This window comes from Neolamprologus multifasciatus, chromosome 6, assembly GCF_963576455.1.
Source record: "Neolamprologus multifasciatus chromosome 6, fNeoMul1.2, whole genome shotgun sequence".
NCBI lineage: Eukaryota > Metazoa > Chordata > Actinopteri > Cichliformes > Cichlidae > Neolamprologus > Neolamprologus multifasciatus.
In genome coordinates, this window is record NC_140444.1 from 28,240,475 (window position 1) to 28,256,099 (window position 15,625).

Sequence of the window (15,625 nt, forward strand, 5' to 3'; positions counted from 1 at the left end):
AGGGGAGCTGGATGCTCTTATCTTCAAGAAGAGGGGCCACGTCCTTCAGAATAACACACACACACACACACATACACCTGAACCACTTTTATCTTCACTCCCTACATACTAACATTCCTCTGCAGGTGCAGAGGAATGACACATGAGGTGTCATGTCTCTGCAGGTGCAGGAGACAGAGCGCACATCACAGGGCCCCCACTCTGGTGTGAGCGTTCTGTGATCATGCCCTTGCAAGTAAAAACTGCAGCGTCTGTGTGTTTCTACCTTTAGATTCTTAGCTGAAGATGTGTCTTTAGAATAAATCTCTTGACATTTATTTTGGTACTTCGAAGCCGGAGCAGAAACATCAGAACTGTTATCTGTGACTCTGTTCCACGATCCAGCACTGATTCCTGACGCCGTGGGAAGCCAGCACCGAAAGTCTGTGCACAGTCCTCTTAGACGAGGCCGAAAGACCTGGGACGTTAAATTCAGGTCCACGGCGGTGGGATTCAGTCTGACAATCCGAACCACCAGTGAGAAGTCTGAGGGTGAGAAACACTATTTTGGTATATAAAACGGCCGCAAAGGTTTAAAGACACGTGATAAAATAGGTTTAAGTTCGCCAAAAGGAACTGTGTTTAGACTGGTTTTTAGAGGTAACCGTTAAATACTTCGTGACAAATTAGGTTTAAGTTCGCCAAAAGGAACTGTGTTTAGACTGGTTTTAGAGGTAACCGTTAAGTACTTCGTGACAAATTAGCGCGCAAATGTCTATATGTGTGTGTATGTGTCTGGAAGTAAGTTGATTTTACAGCACAATACGCTGCTGAACTACTTCTATTTTTGTTTTCTTTGCTTGAGGCTCACGTACTGGTGACAAAGGAGAACGGTTGAGTTTCATCTCATAAAACTGATACCACTTCACCTTTAGGGTGAAGTCGAAGGCCGTATCAGTAAACCACTCTGAAGTCAAGCGTGCCAGTGACAGCCCAGCAAAATCTTTGAAAATGGAGAATAAACAAGCAAAATTAACACCTGATGATAAATGTTTAGAAACACAACAAACCAGAGCAGGACTAATCCAAAAGAAAGACAGAGAAATGCATAGTAGAACAGCAAGAGGTAGAGGTAGACCTACACACACACACCAAAAAAGTGGCTTTAGCACTGCATGCTGGAGGTGTGGAAAAGAGGGACATTTTGTACGTGACTGTAAGAAACAAAGAAGCAGTTCAGACTAGGAAGAACATAATAATCCCTCATCAAGTAAAAGATTAGAGATCAAAGTTTAAAAAGGGCCGGATACAGACCCAACTGAGTACATATAAATACAAGAGGAATATAGTGGAATAAACAAAAGGCTAAATTAAATAATATAATATAAAATAAGAGAGTGTGGATAGAGGACGTGAAGACGCTTTGCAGCTGCTGGGGGTGAGTAGCTGTGTGGGTGTGTGTGACGGAACTTTGCATGCCCATAAAAGGCAACTGCCTGACTGTGTGAAGTATGCACCGAGAGAGAGAGAGAGTAAAATCTAGGCAGATGAAGCGAATGGATGTTTTCAGAAAAGAAATAGTAAGTGAATGTGTAACCCACATACAATGAGGGTACCACTTTAAGGACTGATATGAGGAGAGATGGACATCCTGCCCAACCAATCAAAATGCACAGGTCCCAGTATGCTTTGACCAATGGGAGAGCAACCTGCCGCTGTATGTCCCACCCACGTGCTCTGTGTTCGCTGCTATGTGTGGAGGTAGTCGCGTGCTGGCAGGAGAAAAGAGAGACTGAAGCTTTTGAGCTGGAAAAAGTATTAGATATAAGTTGCAACCAACTGTGCTGCACATAAGTTCACTGGTTATCAGCTACCTTTCATGTTAAAAGTAGCCACAGTGAGTAAACAGGCAAATGCTGCAGTTTTCTGGTGACTTTAGAAAGTACCGCGTGGAGCTAAACTGTTAGCCTTTGTTAGCTGTGGTTGCTATCAACTGCCTGAAAGTTCATCTCAATCTGCTTCCAGAAGTAAGGTAACACTTGAAGCGCAACTTATGTTTATTTTCCTTCACGTCGTATTACTGTTATTAAAGAGAAAAACAACATGTCCTGTTACGTTATTTAGAGCCCCGCATTTAGACACCATACCATTGTCTTCGGCCGTGATGCACTGAGATCAGTGAGCACATGTTGTATGTCTCAGTTAGTTCACGTCTGTTTCACATTTTATTGTTGAGAAACTGAATTAATCTCAATTGTTTGATTAATAATTGTGGCATATGTGACATATATGCATATGCACTGACTTTACTTGGTTTAATGCATAGTTTGTGTAAGAGAAATGTTTTATTTTTGCAAATTTGAGTATTTTTATTGCAAATTGATGTTGAATGTGACTTCAACAAGATCCTAAATTGTGAATTATAGCTAGAACAGCATAATTAATATTTGAATTGCTCTTCTGACCCTGTCTGTTGACAGGTTAGGTTTTTTTGTATGCTGAATTGTTCCTGAGGTGGATTCCTCCGGTGAAATAGATGGCGAGCCTTCCCACCTGGACTTAGAGAGGCTGAGATTCGCTTCTTTTCCACTTGATGATCTGCTGCACCTTGCGGTGTGGTAGGACTGTATCACTCACACTTTCACGCACAGCTGGTTATACATAAGACTACTGACTGACATTCTCTCACCCCTATTTTCTTTCACACCCTGGGAATTTTTTGGACTTTACCCCTTGGACATTTTTTATTTGGGACTTTAAATAATGAGCTGTTGTGTAGAATATTCTCCACATGTGAAAAGAGTGTGAGATTTTCATTTGAATGTACATTGGATTTGTGTAATCTGTTTCTATAAGAGTTAAGGAGTCAGGTTACTAGGGTGCACCCGAACATTGAAACCCGAACATTGAAACCTGAACATTGAAAACCAAAAGTAACACTTGACCAAGTCATTGCTTTAGTAGTTTATGTGTTTTACTTTTCTTTTAATTTTTGTAAGTTTCCTTTCTACCATTGTAAAGTGTCATTAACCTGTGCTTGTCAACCTTATGGTTTATTTCACTAAAGTTGGCTGGTTCTTTTGAGTTACATTCTTGTCTCTGTGTCTCATTTAAACACACCCCTGTGCTCCTATAGTCGAGCCTATTGGCCCATTGATATATTCTTTTCAACAATTCCCCTTACTGTGTTACAAATGTTTTAGTTTGTTAATACAGGTGGATTTCTCTCAACCTGGAAACCTGAGTACAGCGGCAAAAGGATAGATTAACAGAATTGGGACGACAGACAGGCCAAGCTCTGGCTCAAAATTTTACAGCTTGACCTCTCACTTTGTCCCCACCCTGAAAAGAAGCTTAAAGGACATCTTCTCCTCCAGTTATCGGTTACCATCACTGGAAATTTTCAGGCAAGTTTTTGGCTGGATTGTTGTTGACACCATGTGTCCCTGAATCTCACAAGCAAGCTCTAATTCCTGGCTGAAGACATGGAATGCTGTTATTTAAGGTGGGAAATCAAAATGTGGGAAACAAAATAAAAACACACACACAACCAGAGAAATGTATGAAAAAGGCACGTGTTAGAGAAATGCTTTGTTTGAGAAAAAAAAGTTAAAATAATCCACCTACAAACGCACACACAAGCAATGAAGAAAAGGCTTACATTCATGAACACGTGAAGATTTTCCAGCAAGGTTAAAGCAGCGAAACTTAACATACACCTGTTGTTAAATGATAAAGTTTATCCACTACTAACAAATAAACTTTCTGGGTTGCAGGACAACAACTTGACTTCAAAAAGAAAGACACTGGTATGACCAACCAGTGATGAAACAACAAATTTAGTGGTTAAAAGAGTCAAATTGTGAGATTTTTCTGCTGATTGATTAATACAAGTGATTACTGAATGAAGGAAAATTCCTTTTTGGGGCTTTTAAACATGATCTTAAGAATTTTAACATGTACCTGTGTTGTCCTGTCAACTTGGTGAGTTATGAGTTGATTATATGGTGAGAAAAAACAAAAAAGAGGGAGAGAAGGCTGACACAGGGCCTGGCCCGGTGTTTCTCCCCTCTCTGAATAACACAGCCAAAACAACATCATTTTCCTGTTCGTCTGTGTTTTGTTTTGTTTTGTTTTTGTTTTTTCTCTTTATGCTTGATTACAGGCTGCTTTGTCGGCCCTGAAAGCTGAGGCTGACCTGGACTCCTGCTCTCCTCTCTACCATCTTGGCTCTCCCTTCTACCATCTTTGATGTGACCCTGACCAAATGCTACAGCAGTTGGACCCACAACAACAACCTGAAAATGTCAACAGTGCTGCAGGAAAACGATCTCATGCAGCGGAGACGGAGAACGTTAAATCCAAGGCCCGTTTCACTACACGGGGGAGATTTCCAGACAGCTTCAGCTGACAGAGCAGTGACGAGACGCCCATTAAGCCCGGATGAAAAGTGAGGCCGAGCAAAAGAATGCTGACCTTAACAACTCTGCATTAAAACTGTGTAGGACAGTGACGGACCAACACGGATGTTCGGGCAGCAAAAAGGGCGTGCCAGAGACCAGAGGAGTGACGGAGGTCAGGAGGCACCTCAGATTGGACAAAAGCACCAGAAGAACATAAGCTGAAGGTACAGGTGTCGGGGCTCGGCCAGGAGCTGACCTCTGAGGAGAGCCGAACAGCAGAGCTGCAGCAATCTGATGTGTACGGAAAAGACTCTGAGGTTTCTGCCCTCATCAGAGCAGAAACTGAGCATGGCTCAGGAGGAGCTGGCTGCTAATCGAACCCATCAGTCAGGCTTGGAGTCCCAGATATAGGACTTGAAATCAGGCCGTAGCTTGCTGGAGCAGGAGGTCGCCAAACGGGACGAGAAGCTCCAACAGCAGGAGCAAACCCTGAAGGAGGTACAGAAGCAAAAGGGTCAAGTTAAGGAGGAGCTGGACAAGGAGAAGATGCAGGACACTGGAGAAAAGGACTGCCTCAATTGGGGCCAGAACCAGTATGGAGAGAACTTTGAGCAACAGCACCAATGGACACAAACGGACTGAAAAGGAGGGGGGCAGGACCCCAGGTCACGCTTCAGGCCGTGGTTTACCCAGAACACCAGAACAGGAAAGTGATGAACACAAACACACACAAACACACACATCTACATACACTGACTCAGAATGAAGAGAAACACACATATGAACACATATGATTGAGTGAGAAATGACACACACACACGCACACAAATCGAAATGCTGACTCAATTCACTGAGAAGTGATCCACAGACATGCACACGCTTGTGCAATGAAGAGTGATACACACACACGCTGATGCAATGAAGAATGCTTTACTAACAAATGCTATGCTGATACGCAAAATGCTGCACACAAACATCCAAATACAGAATCTGTTACAACAAGAAGAAGCCATTGATTGTTTATTGGTTAAATGCATTTCATGTCACCCAGAGGGCATTTGTGTAGATTTAGGGGACAGGGTCTGAAGCAGTTTGGTTATGAAAACAATGTCTGTGAGTGATGTCTGTTTATGGCTCAAGGCCTCGACTGAATTGTTTACTGTGCTCCACACAGCCTGATGAGGAGCAGTGGTACAGAGTGAAAATGATGAATTAACGGTGTGAGTCTTATTTCGGAGCGCCACATTTTTGTGATTGAGATTTAATTGAAGGAGGAACACACTGAAAAAAAAAAAAAAGTCTGGCTAGTTTGCAGTGGTTTCTCTCTAGGTATTCTGGTTTCCAGTGTGAGAAAAATAAAAATAAAATAAAAAAATGCAAAAAGGAGTTACGGTACCTGTATTCCTACACAATATTGTCCCGGGAGGGAGAAAAACTTTCTGGTGAAGTTTTGGTTGATTTTTGGGTTTTGCTTAACACTAGGTTGATTTTATCAGTGAGGTTTGGATTGTTTTCTTTCTCTAAGAGAGAGAAAGATGGTTTTATGCTTGGACATGTTTGCAATGGGCCCCAGTATTTGTTACTTTATTAGTATTTTATTGGTTACGTTTGTTTTTGCTTTTGTTACAGTGCACTGAAATAAGAACATCTGAGAGGAGTGATCCACCGGTGGTGATATTTTGGTATTTTGTGAGTTCCTGATTTAACAAATCAGCTCTTTAATCCAGGCCTGAGAGATTGAACTTTAAAGCGCTATAAAATATTCTTACTGAAAACAGTCGCAAAGTATTTTTCTCCATGATTATAATGGGCTCTGGAGAAATTCACTTATATGGGACATTGATCACATGAGAAGTCCTGAGGCTAAAAGGATTGCAGCGAGTCAATCCAGTCCAAAAAAAACAAGGAACTGTTTTCCTTTAAAATGATGACGTCATCTTGCTGGTGATGGATACTCGAATAGGTTCCGCGTGAGACTCCATTATCAGCAATATCTGGTATGAATGTGTGTGAATGTATGCATGTGACTGGACTGTGATGGACTGACGACTAAAAGTTGTAACTGACTTGATACTGAGACAAGAATGGTACTGACTTTAGGATTAGTAAATGTCCACAAACAATTCACCCAGCCTGTAAAAGAAGGGTGGATGTTTTGTCTTGCTTTGTTTTGTTTTTGCAGGAGCAGGAGGATAAGAGAGAGCAGAGGGGGAGAATGTAGCTTCACATGAGAGTGTGAACGGCAGACTTAACCCTTTGGTTGCTAATTTTGAGTTACTGATGTTTGCATTAAGAAAACTGTGTTTTATTAGCTGTGTTTCGATTAACGTATCACATTATATTGTTGGGAATGTTAAATGCTAAAGGGAAGAAAAGCTTTGATTTCACTCATGATTGAACATGTTATTATTAACCATAGCAGGCCACTGTAAAAAGTCAATTAACTTTTATAGAGGCAAAAGCCAAAACTTTAACAATACCTATGAATAACAGGGAAATGGTAGACTTGTCACATTCAGATATGTAACAATAAACACTGGTCCCCGTCATTTAGGTTCTTTCTTGAAATAGTCAGCAATTTAAAAGTAGAATAGAACCGACAGGGGTATGTGCTGAGATGTGGTGCTGCACAAGAACAAGAGCAAAATAAAGAAAAATTATTGTGTTTAGCTTTGATAAATTCAAATTAAAATGTACCATTACACTCAGAGGATCAATATGAAATTCAATATATGCTAATTTTGTATGAAGTACATGACTGATAACTGTTCTGTCCTGAGCTTTTGTTTTACAGCACCCACTTGACCACACCAACAGTTTTTCGCCACCAAAAGGGTTGGTGTGACCAAGGTGTGGTTTGGCTTGTTGTATGTATATTCTAAGATGATATGGCTCTGGATGGACCAGTTACCAGGGCATGGAAGGAGGACAGACTCATTAAATAAGGAGAAGGAATTTTCTGGGATTGAAGATCCTCTGGGTGAGTGGTAGACTAAAAGCAAGCATAAAATAAAAGCTATCTTTTGTTATGGATTGGTAATAGATTGATAATTGGCCACATTTACAGCTGTATTGACTTGTTATAGACTCAGTCTATTTGATGTTTAAGCACTCTAATTAACAGATTGGAAATAAAAGTTAAAACAGGCGTTTTTATGTGTGAAGTTCATACTAATACAGGTTTTGTCTCTAGGCAATTCTGCGGACGCAGGCTCTGGGCGGAGCCAGGAGTTGAACAGATATAACATGACAATTAAATTGATTTTATTCCCTGGCACAGGATGACAGGACTGGAGCAACGACACTGGATGGGAGAAAGTCTGATACTTTCTGAGCTATGAGGTCACTAACCTTTTCTTTTAATTTTCTAGCTCCGTTGAACTGACACATGGGAATGTGTCAAAAAGGGGGGGGAAGTTGAGTTTTAACATCAAACAAGGGTTATATGACTTCGTTCTTCCGGACTGATAAAGTGTAGGAAATGCCTTGAGTGCAGAGGGCTAAATGCAAACACGCTTACACACACATAAATTCTGATTAGAATAAGTTACTGGTCAAGTGTGCTAAACCGATTTTGAATCACTAAAGGAACAATGAATAACAATATTAGATTATTAGGGCTAGGACGAGAGGTGTTTTGGTTATCTGTCTCTTACAGAGGAAGGAACAGACACCAGACGAGGTCACAGATATACGAGGATCCTTCGCAGCAGAAACAGACACAATGACTGCCAAGACACCAACTGGGTTCAAGTGTCATGGCGTTTGGGCTCCGACTAGTGACCTGGAGAGGATGACCGCAGTAAACACCACTTCTACAGCACGCTGGAAAAGAAGATCACTGTTCCCTAAACTTCAACCACATGACCCGATATGGGGAAGCGACATACCCAAGGAATTCAAACTGTGGACTACTGGACGGAAAGTACTCCACACATTGTTCCCCTGGGTGGGAACCGGAAAAAACATGCTGAGGTTCAAAACTCCGGACTACCGCTTTGGACTCTTCTTGAATGCTTCGTGCAAGATCAACGAACAGCAGAATCAGGAAATCAATGCATTATGGATCGCAGTGATGCAACATCGAGTAGCTTTGGACATGATACTAGCAGAGAAAGGGGGACTTTGTGTCCTCTTCAACAACACCTGCTGCACTTACATACCAGACAATGTACACTCATCAAACATGACTGACGCACTAAACGCTTTGAGACAGATCCAGCAGGCCCAAAATCAGGACTATGTAAGTGATACAAGTGACTGGTTTTCTTGGCTTTACACTGGCTCCTGGGTACAGGTGCTAAAGAGACTACTCATCGGAGTTGGGATATTCTTACTTTTACTTTGTGTTTTTGCAACATGTATATTGCCATGTTTAAAGCTCATGATTAACCGCATAATTGTTTCCACTGTTGCTGCATACATAGCCGTGACAAATGATGATGATGATGACCCTGATCTGTTGGAACTTGAAGATTTTGCGTGATTAATGATGATGTCACAGAAAATGTACGACAAGATGTTACATACTGATATCTCACCAAAAATTATACGTGAACAACAGGAGGGAATGTCAATAGAAAATTGTACTTAGTAGTCAGTATAATCTTTTAGTGATATAAATTTGCATATTATAGAATACTGCATGATGACCCTTTTATGACTGTTGTTGGAATCAAGACTTGCTTTATAAATTCTTTCTCACAGTGATAATAGCTGAGCAAGCTGTTATCATTTCACTCCTGCCAGGAAGAGGGGAGCTGGATGCTCTTATCTTCAAGAAGAGGGGCCACGTCCTTCAGAATAACACACACACACACACACACACACACACACACACACACACACACACACACACACACACACACACACACACACACACACACACACACACACCTGAACCACTTTTATCTTCACTCCCTACATACTAACATTCCTCTGTTAATGAATAGACGTATTCACTGTTGTATTACTTTTGTATATAAATAAAGGCAAGTGCAGGAACAGAGCGCACATCACAGGGCCCCCACTCTGGTGTGAGCGTTCTGTGATCATGCCCTTGCAAGTAAAAACTGCAGCGTCTGTGTGTTTCTACCTTTAGATTCTTAGCTGAAGAAGTGTCTTTAGAATAAATCTCTTGACAGTGGCACAGAGACAGAACCCGGGAGGCAGCTCGTCTTTATGTGTTTAATGGACTTGTGTATCTCTTAACAGCCTAAGATGCAGAGCGAGCCGATACCTGAAGGATGGGACCAAAAACCAGTGAAGGAGCTGGTGGGGATGAATCTGGAGAAAGTTGCCTTTAACCCAGACAAGACTGTTTTTGTCCTGTTTTGTATGTAAACACTGTTCATTTGAATGTCATGCTTTAATTTGTGATTAAAATAGGCAACCACCCTCTGAATCCCATAAGCTAAACAGCACCTTCAAGCCTTTAGATTGAAAACCCACATGATTTGAGTTGTTCAGAGTGTATTTAAAGGGCCCTGAGAGTATAAGGAAAACGATTCTCTAACATGATGAGTCAAAAAAGTGTTTGAACAGATCTGCCAGGCAATACAAACACTTGAAGTCCCCTTCAATGCAATGATCAGTTAACCTTTCAGAAAATGAGCAAACCAACACAAGCAACCAAGTCTGTGCCAATCCTTTATGTATTTCAGCTAAAACCATCACTCAAATTCTATTTAAGATCCATAGACAGACTGCAGAGATGCATCCCCAACAATGTGATGAAATTTGACAGATTAAAAAAAATGATGCCCTTATTTAGGGCATTTGATACAAGGAAAGTTCAAATTTATGTTGTGATTAAAAGTGCAAACATAGAGAGTTTCCTAAAGTAATCGTATGTGTTTGTATTTAAGATCTGCCCTACAGTAAAGAGTCCCGCGCTGTGTTTCCGTCACCCAGCCATCATGTTTTCTGCTCAGGATAACCTGCTTGGAGACAGTTAGCAGGGCCTACGCCACCTTCCACTGCTCCGGCTACAGGGGCCTGACCAGCTACGGGGTTTTCAAGGGTGGGATTGCGAGTGTCCAATTCAGCAATCCAGGCCTCCGGAGCTGCAAAAAGGCTATATTTATTACAAGTAACAAAACAAAAAGCATAACTCCTTCTCAAGAGTCGGAGGAGTCTTCCACAATAATTGGGTTTGACATTTCAGGTTAAATAAAGACTGCTGAGGAGCAAGCATGGCTTGGGCCCATCTCAGAGCTCACCCTCGCAGCAGGATAACCATGAAAGCAATTTTTGCACAGTCTGAGGAACAAATTCTCCTTTGTTGATGAAACACTAGGAAACACTGTGTGAGGAAACTTTTCACTGGTCAAAACTTCAGGTGTAATGGGAAGAAGCCTCTTCAGAGGTACAACCTCCCTGAGTTGTGCTGCTGACCATGCCCATCGTTTTATGACCACAGTATACTCATCTTATAACAGATGTCAATCCAGCAGATTATCTTTGGCATGTGGTGGACCAGGAGATTTGCAACATGGATGCACAGCCGGCAAATCTGAAGCAACTGTGTGATGCTATCATGTCAATATGAAACTAAATCTGCGAGGAATGTTTCCAGGTCTCTGTTGAATCTGCGCCACAAAGAATTAAGGCAGTTCTGAAGGTGAAAGAAGCCCCAAAACAGTACTGGCAAGGTGTAACTAATGAAGTGGCCAGTGACTGTATTTAGTGTCTAGATGTTTTTTTCAGTATTTTATTCACTTAATAGCAGGACAGGATACCACATGACTGTGGCCTTGTGTTATACCCTCTCTGCTGCAGTGATGCTGCAAACAAATACAAACATAGTGATCAGACATTTAAGAAGAGCCTCTTAAAGATGAAGGTATGTGTCTCTTGACCTAAACACATAATCCAGTTAAAGCTAATTTATGTTCATTAATGCCCCTCACACTGTAACTTAAAGTAATAAATTGGTTACTGATTAATTACAGAAGTACGTTTGTGAGCTTAAAGATGTAAGCCTTGGACCATCGGGATAAAATGTGATTTGAAAACTTAACATGCAGGTTTTTGACAGGGAGGTTAAACTCATGCAAATTACCTTCACCCAGGTTCATGAAAACACTGATAGCAGATCATTTGTGTCAGTGTGTCAGGATGGTTTATATTTGAGCTTCTTGTTCACACAGAACTGTTTTTCTCCATTTTTTAACGATTACCAAAGTCTGTGAATCCCCAAATAGTTCAGTTGTTCTTTTTGCTCCCCATGAGGTCACTTTCATCATGTGACAAAAACAACACCCCACTGTACAGCCTCGGGCCACCAGCAACTTTCTAAATCCTCAATAAAAAGCTGACAGGTTGCAATGATGTTCCAAATAACTTATTAAGAAAACAACTAAATACACAGAAAATATTCTGAAAACTGGTTTATTTTATATCTCCTAGTTTGAAATGAAGCAATAAAAACATGTATAAAACATCACAAACTGTAATATTTTACAAATGCTTATGTCCTGTCCTGCTGATGCAATGGAGACATCTTCCAGTGACAGTCTTCATCCGTGTGTGTGTGAGGAGGCTCCTAAACCCACCGACACAGAAGTGCATGTTCACAACTCCCTCTGTGCAGGCGGGGTCAGGACCCTCCTCACCCTGGGTGAAGAGGGGTGGTGCTGTGGCCAGTCAGGTATGAAGTGCTGAGAGTGGATCTTTGGTCCTCTGTGCAGCTCTGTCCACTCTCAGCTGCCCTGCAAAGTAATAACACAAGAAAGACGTCATTTTAACACGAAACAGCATTTCCATAGTAGGCAGCTGCAGCATGTTGTTAAAATGCAATTTTAAACTCAACATATACACACAAAAACTATAAATAAACTTAGACCTACAGTACTGTAGGACGATGATTTATACCAGCTATTGGAAGGATTTAGTCTTCAAGACAGTTTGTAGCCAATGTGAGGTGATAACTTACATAGCTGGAACACAGCACCACTCTCCAGTTTGTCATTTGGTCATCCATCCTTCTCATCAGGTTGGGGTAAGGCTGTCTTCTGGGTGGAGTATCTCTCTGTGTTAGCTCCGTCTTGGACGTTGAGTGTCTGAAGTGCTGAATGCTGGGAGAGGACGAGTGTAAAGCACCCGGAGACAAAAAGACAAAGAGAAAAGCATGAATTCACAGATCACTGAGTTGTTCAATTTACTTTTCTTCTGTTATGTGTTTTTACCTTACCTCTGATCCCTTAGCCACAGGCTATACCTTATGTAAACACAATCTAATTATTTGTGTTGACATTAAGTACGGACTTACCTTTGTCCTGCATGCTGAGCTAGAGCTTGAGAAAAAATATGTAAGTCATTTAAATAGTTACCTGTGATATCAACAGAAATAGAAGTAACAATACCTAAAACACTACCTTACAGTCACACAGGCAATGTCACATATTAAGAAAAAAACAATACATTTCACATGTGTTAGTTAATATTTTTTAAAAGTTAGATATTCTTAGTTAGCTGTCTTACAAACATCACAAGACACAAAGGCTTAACTTAAATATTACAAAGTTAATTAAAAATTAAAAGATATTTACAAGTTTAAAAACAAGTTCTAACATAATCTAGTCAGAGTCGCTGTCATCATGTGAAAGGTTAAAAGGCCTTTCCCAGAAGCGTCTGACACCAAAAGAACCCGATGATGTTGAAGGGCCATAGAACGTGTCATCACTTACCTTGCTTACCTTTGCACTTACCTCTTCACTGCAGACGTCTTCTCTCTTTCTCTTTGCTGAGGTTGAAGGAGAAGGAGAAGCTGTAGGATCAGCAGAGGAAGCAGCTGAGGGAAAAGATAAGAGAGCAGGTGAAGAAGAAAGAACAGCTGAGGGCGGAGGTGACGGAGCAGGAGAGGAAGCAGCTGAGGGAGTAGATAAGAGAACAGGTGAAGAAGGAGCAGCTGAAGGAGGAGCAGCTGACGGATCACAGACTGGGGCAACGACTAGAGGGAAGAGTGGGTCGTTGGCGTGGCCGAAAGGCGGCATGGCGAATGGGGCATCACCTGGAGAAATAGGACGTTGCCAATCGTGCCAAAACGGCTCTGGAGAAAGCTCCCGGATGAGAGGAGAAGCATCTCTCTCATCCATGGTGTCATACCCCGAGTCATCGCTAGGCCAATCGCCCCACTCTTGTGAGTCGTTCCAGTCAGATGAATTGTCAGTCTGTTCACTCACCTCTTCAACGTCCTCAGGTAGGTAGGGAGGGTACTCACCTTCCTCTTCACTGTCATCAGGATGTTGTGCTTCATGAGAAGAGGGGGAGGGTGAGACAGGGAGATACTCACCATACTCACCTTCACCGTCAGTGTCATCCAGGATCCTGATGACTTCAGGAAGGCCTTCTTCTGCAGGACGCTCAACCACGTAGTCAAGACGACCTGTGAGGAAACAAGTTTAAAATAACATTAGGAATGTAATAAACACCAAATGCTAAAGCAACAGACCTACATCTGTTAGTTTGAGCAGATGATGAGAGAAAAGCATTGTAGGCTACATTTATGTCAGACTGAATGACACTTCTACCTGTTCATGCAAGAAAAAAAACAACTAAGTCAACTAAGTTCACATCATTAAGTGAAGCACCATTTTTAATAGAAGAGCTCTAAACCTGTTTGTTTGTACAAAAGCAGTTGTACTGAGGTCAGATGTAACGCGATATTTTAAGGATAGATACATGAAATCTTTTTACCACATGCTATCCCTGTGTATCTGTTTGCTATATAATAAGATATATTATTAAAAATATTAGCATAACATAAGATAGGTCTTAATACCATTATTACTACTGTACTATGATTACTGTTTTCAGGTTTTTTTTATATTATATTATTTTTATTTTTTATCATCACGTTTTGTAGCTGGGAAAAAGTTATAGTTAATTCCAATAAAGCATTTGAACAGGAGAAGAACAGGATGTTAGGAGGGGACCGGGATCTGGTGTGTTTACGCCTGTGTTCTGACGCCATGACATCTTGAAGATGCTGTTACCACAGAGACAGATTTTGGGGCATTTTACAAATTTTAGTCCATTAAGCTATTTTTAACCATTTCATTAAAAAAGGGTCAAAGTCTTCAAATCAAAGTAACACCTCTTCTTTTTTTTCAAATTCATACACCAGTCGTTAATAATTTCTACACCTCTCCCGTAAAATTTAAAGCATACAAACAATTTACGGGGAAAAATCTTGGAATACACATATTTTGATAACATTAAAACTTGATATTCACACTGGAACAACCATTTAGTGACTCTTAAAATAACTGAAGAAATGTTAAAAGTACCTGCAGCGAAGTCCAGGGGACTGTCGAGGAGTCGGGGTCGACGAAGAGCCATCTTTGCTGTTAAGATGAAAAACAAGCACAAACAATCCAAAGATGAAGTACTTGTCGTTTCTTGCAAGTAAAATCGCTTTCAGAAAAATATTTTCCAAAACGTAACTTTCCACAGGCTGACGTTGGAGCAGGTCAAAACAAGTCCAATAGCAAGTGTAAAGGGAGGAATGGAACCTTGTGCAGCATTTATATACCCTCGGCAGGCCATGGTTACGGTTGCCAACATGCATGTGCACCTGCACGTGATAGAACTATATGAACGGAGCCTGCCAAATCGCACCTTTAGCTTTAGCCTAGCCTGCCGGCTAGTGTCTAGAGGGCCTGGATCGATTCCCCGGTGTGTCAGCACTTTCAGTTGTTCTTAATTGATTTTCTAATCACATACTGTCAACACGTGAATATTCCCAAGTGTGTTTTGGAGTCTCAGCCATGTGCTTTTAAACTCCCACTTGGCAAGCGGGCCAGGTCACAGCTTTAGCCTAGCCTTCTGGCTAGTGTTTCCTTTACGGGAGCTGTAGGGCCTTGATCAATTCCCTGGTGTGGCAGCACTTTTCTTTTCTTTTTTCTTTAATTAACTTTCTAATCACATATTGTACACATGTGAACATTCTCAAGTGTGTTTTGGTGTCTCAGCCATGTGTTTTAAAACTCCCACTGCCTGGCTGCAGCTTAAGCTTTAGCCTAGCCCAGGGGTCTGCAACCTGCGGCTCCGGAGCCCCCGCATGGTTTGGGAAAATAAATTATAAGTATTTAGTTGAAGTGTATTTTATTTATGTTAGTTCTTTTTAACGTGTAGTTCTAAATTGGAAGACTATTGTGATATTGAAATATAAAAATACAATTATATATATGTATATATATATATATATATATATTTTTTTTTTTTTTTTAAATTTATTT

At 41.1% G+C, this 15,625-nt stretch overlaps 1 protein-coding gene and 1 long non-coding RNA gene across 2 annotated transcripts; one reads left to right on the forward strand and one right to left on the reverse strand.

Annotated features, from left to right (window-relative positions):
* The first annotated feature begins 462 nt into the window (after positions 1-462).
* LOC146517196 (uncharacterized) lies at positions 463-10,287 on the forward strand. Its single transcript, XR_014874643.1, has 3 exons — positions 463-594; positions 670-9,717; positions 10,250-10,287. It is a non-coding gene; the product is annotated as an uncharacterized LOC146517196 (long non-coding RNA).
* A 1,457-nt stretch (positions 10,288-11,744) lies between these two features.
* On the reverse strand, positions 11,745-14,998 carry LOC146517197 (uncharacterized). The gene is made up of 3 exons (XM_085163484.1): positions 14,675-14,998; positions 12,319-13,770; positions 11,745-12,094 (listed from the first exon to the last, which is right to left on the reverse strand). Exons 1-2 carry the CDS (start codon positions 14,724-14,726, stop codon positions 12,962-12,964), a joined length of 861 nt encoding a protein of 286 aa, XP_085019610.1. The 5' UTR covers positions 14,727-14,998; the 3' UTR covers positions 11,745-12,094; positions 12,319-12,961.
* Between the last annotated feature and the right edge of the window lie 627 nt (positions 14,999-15,625).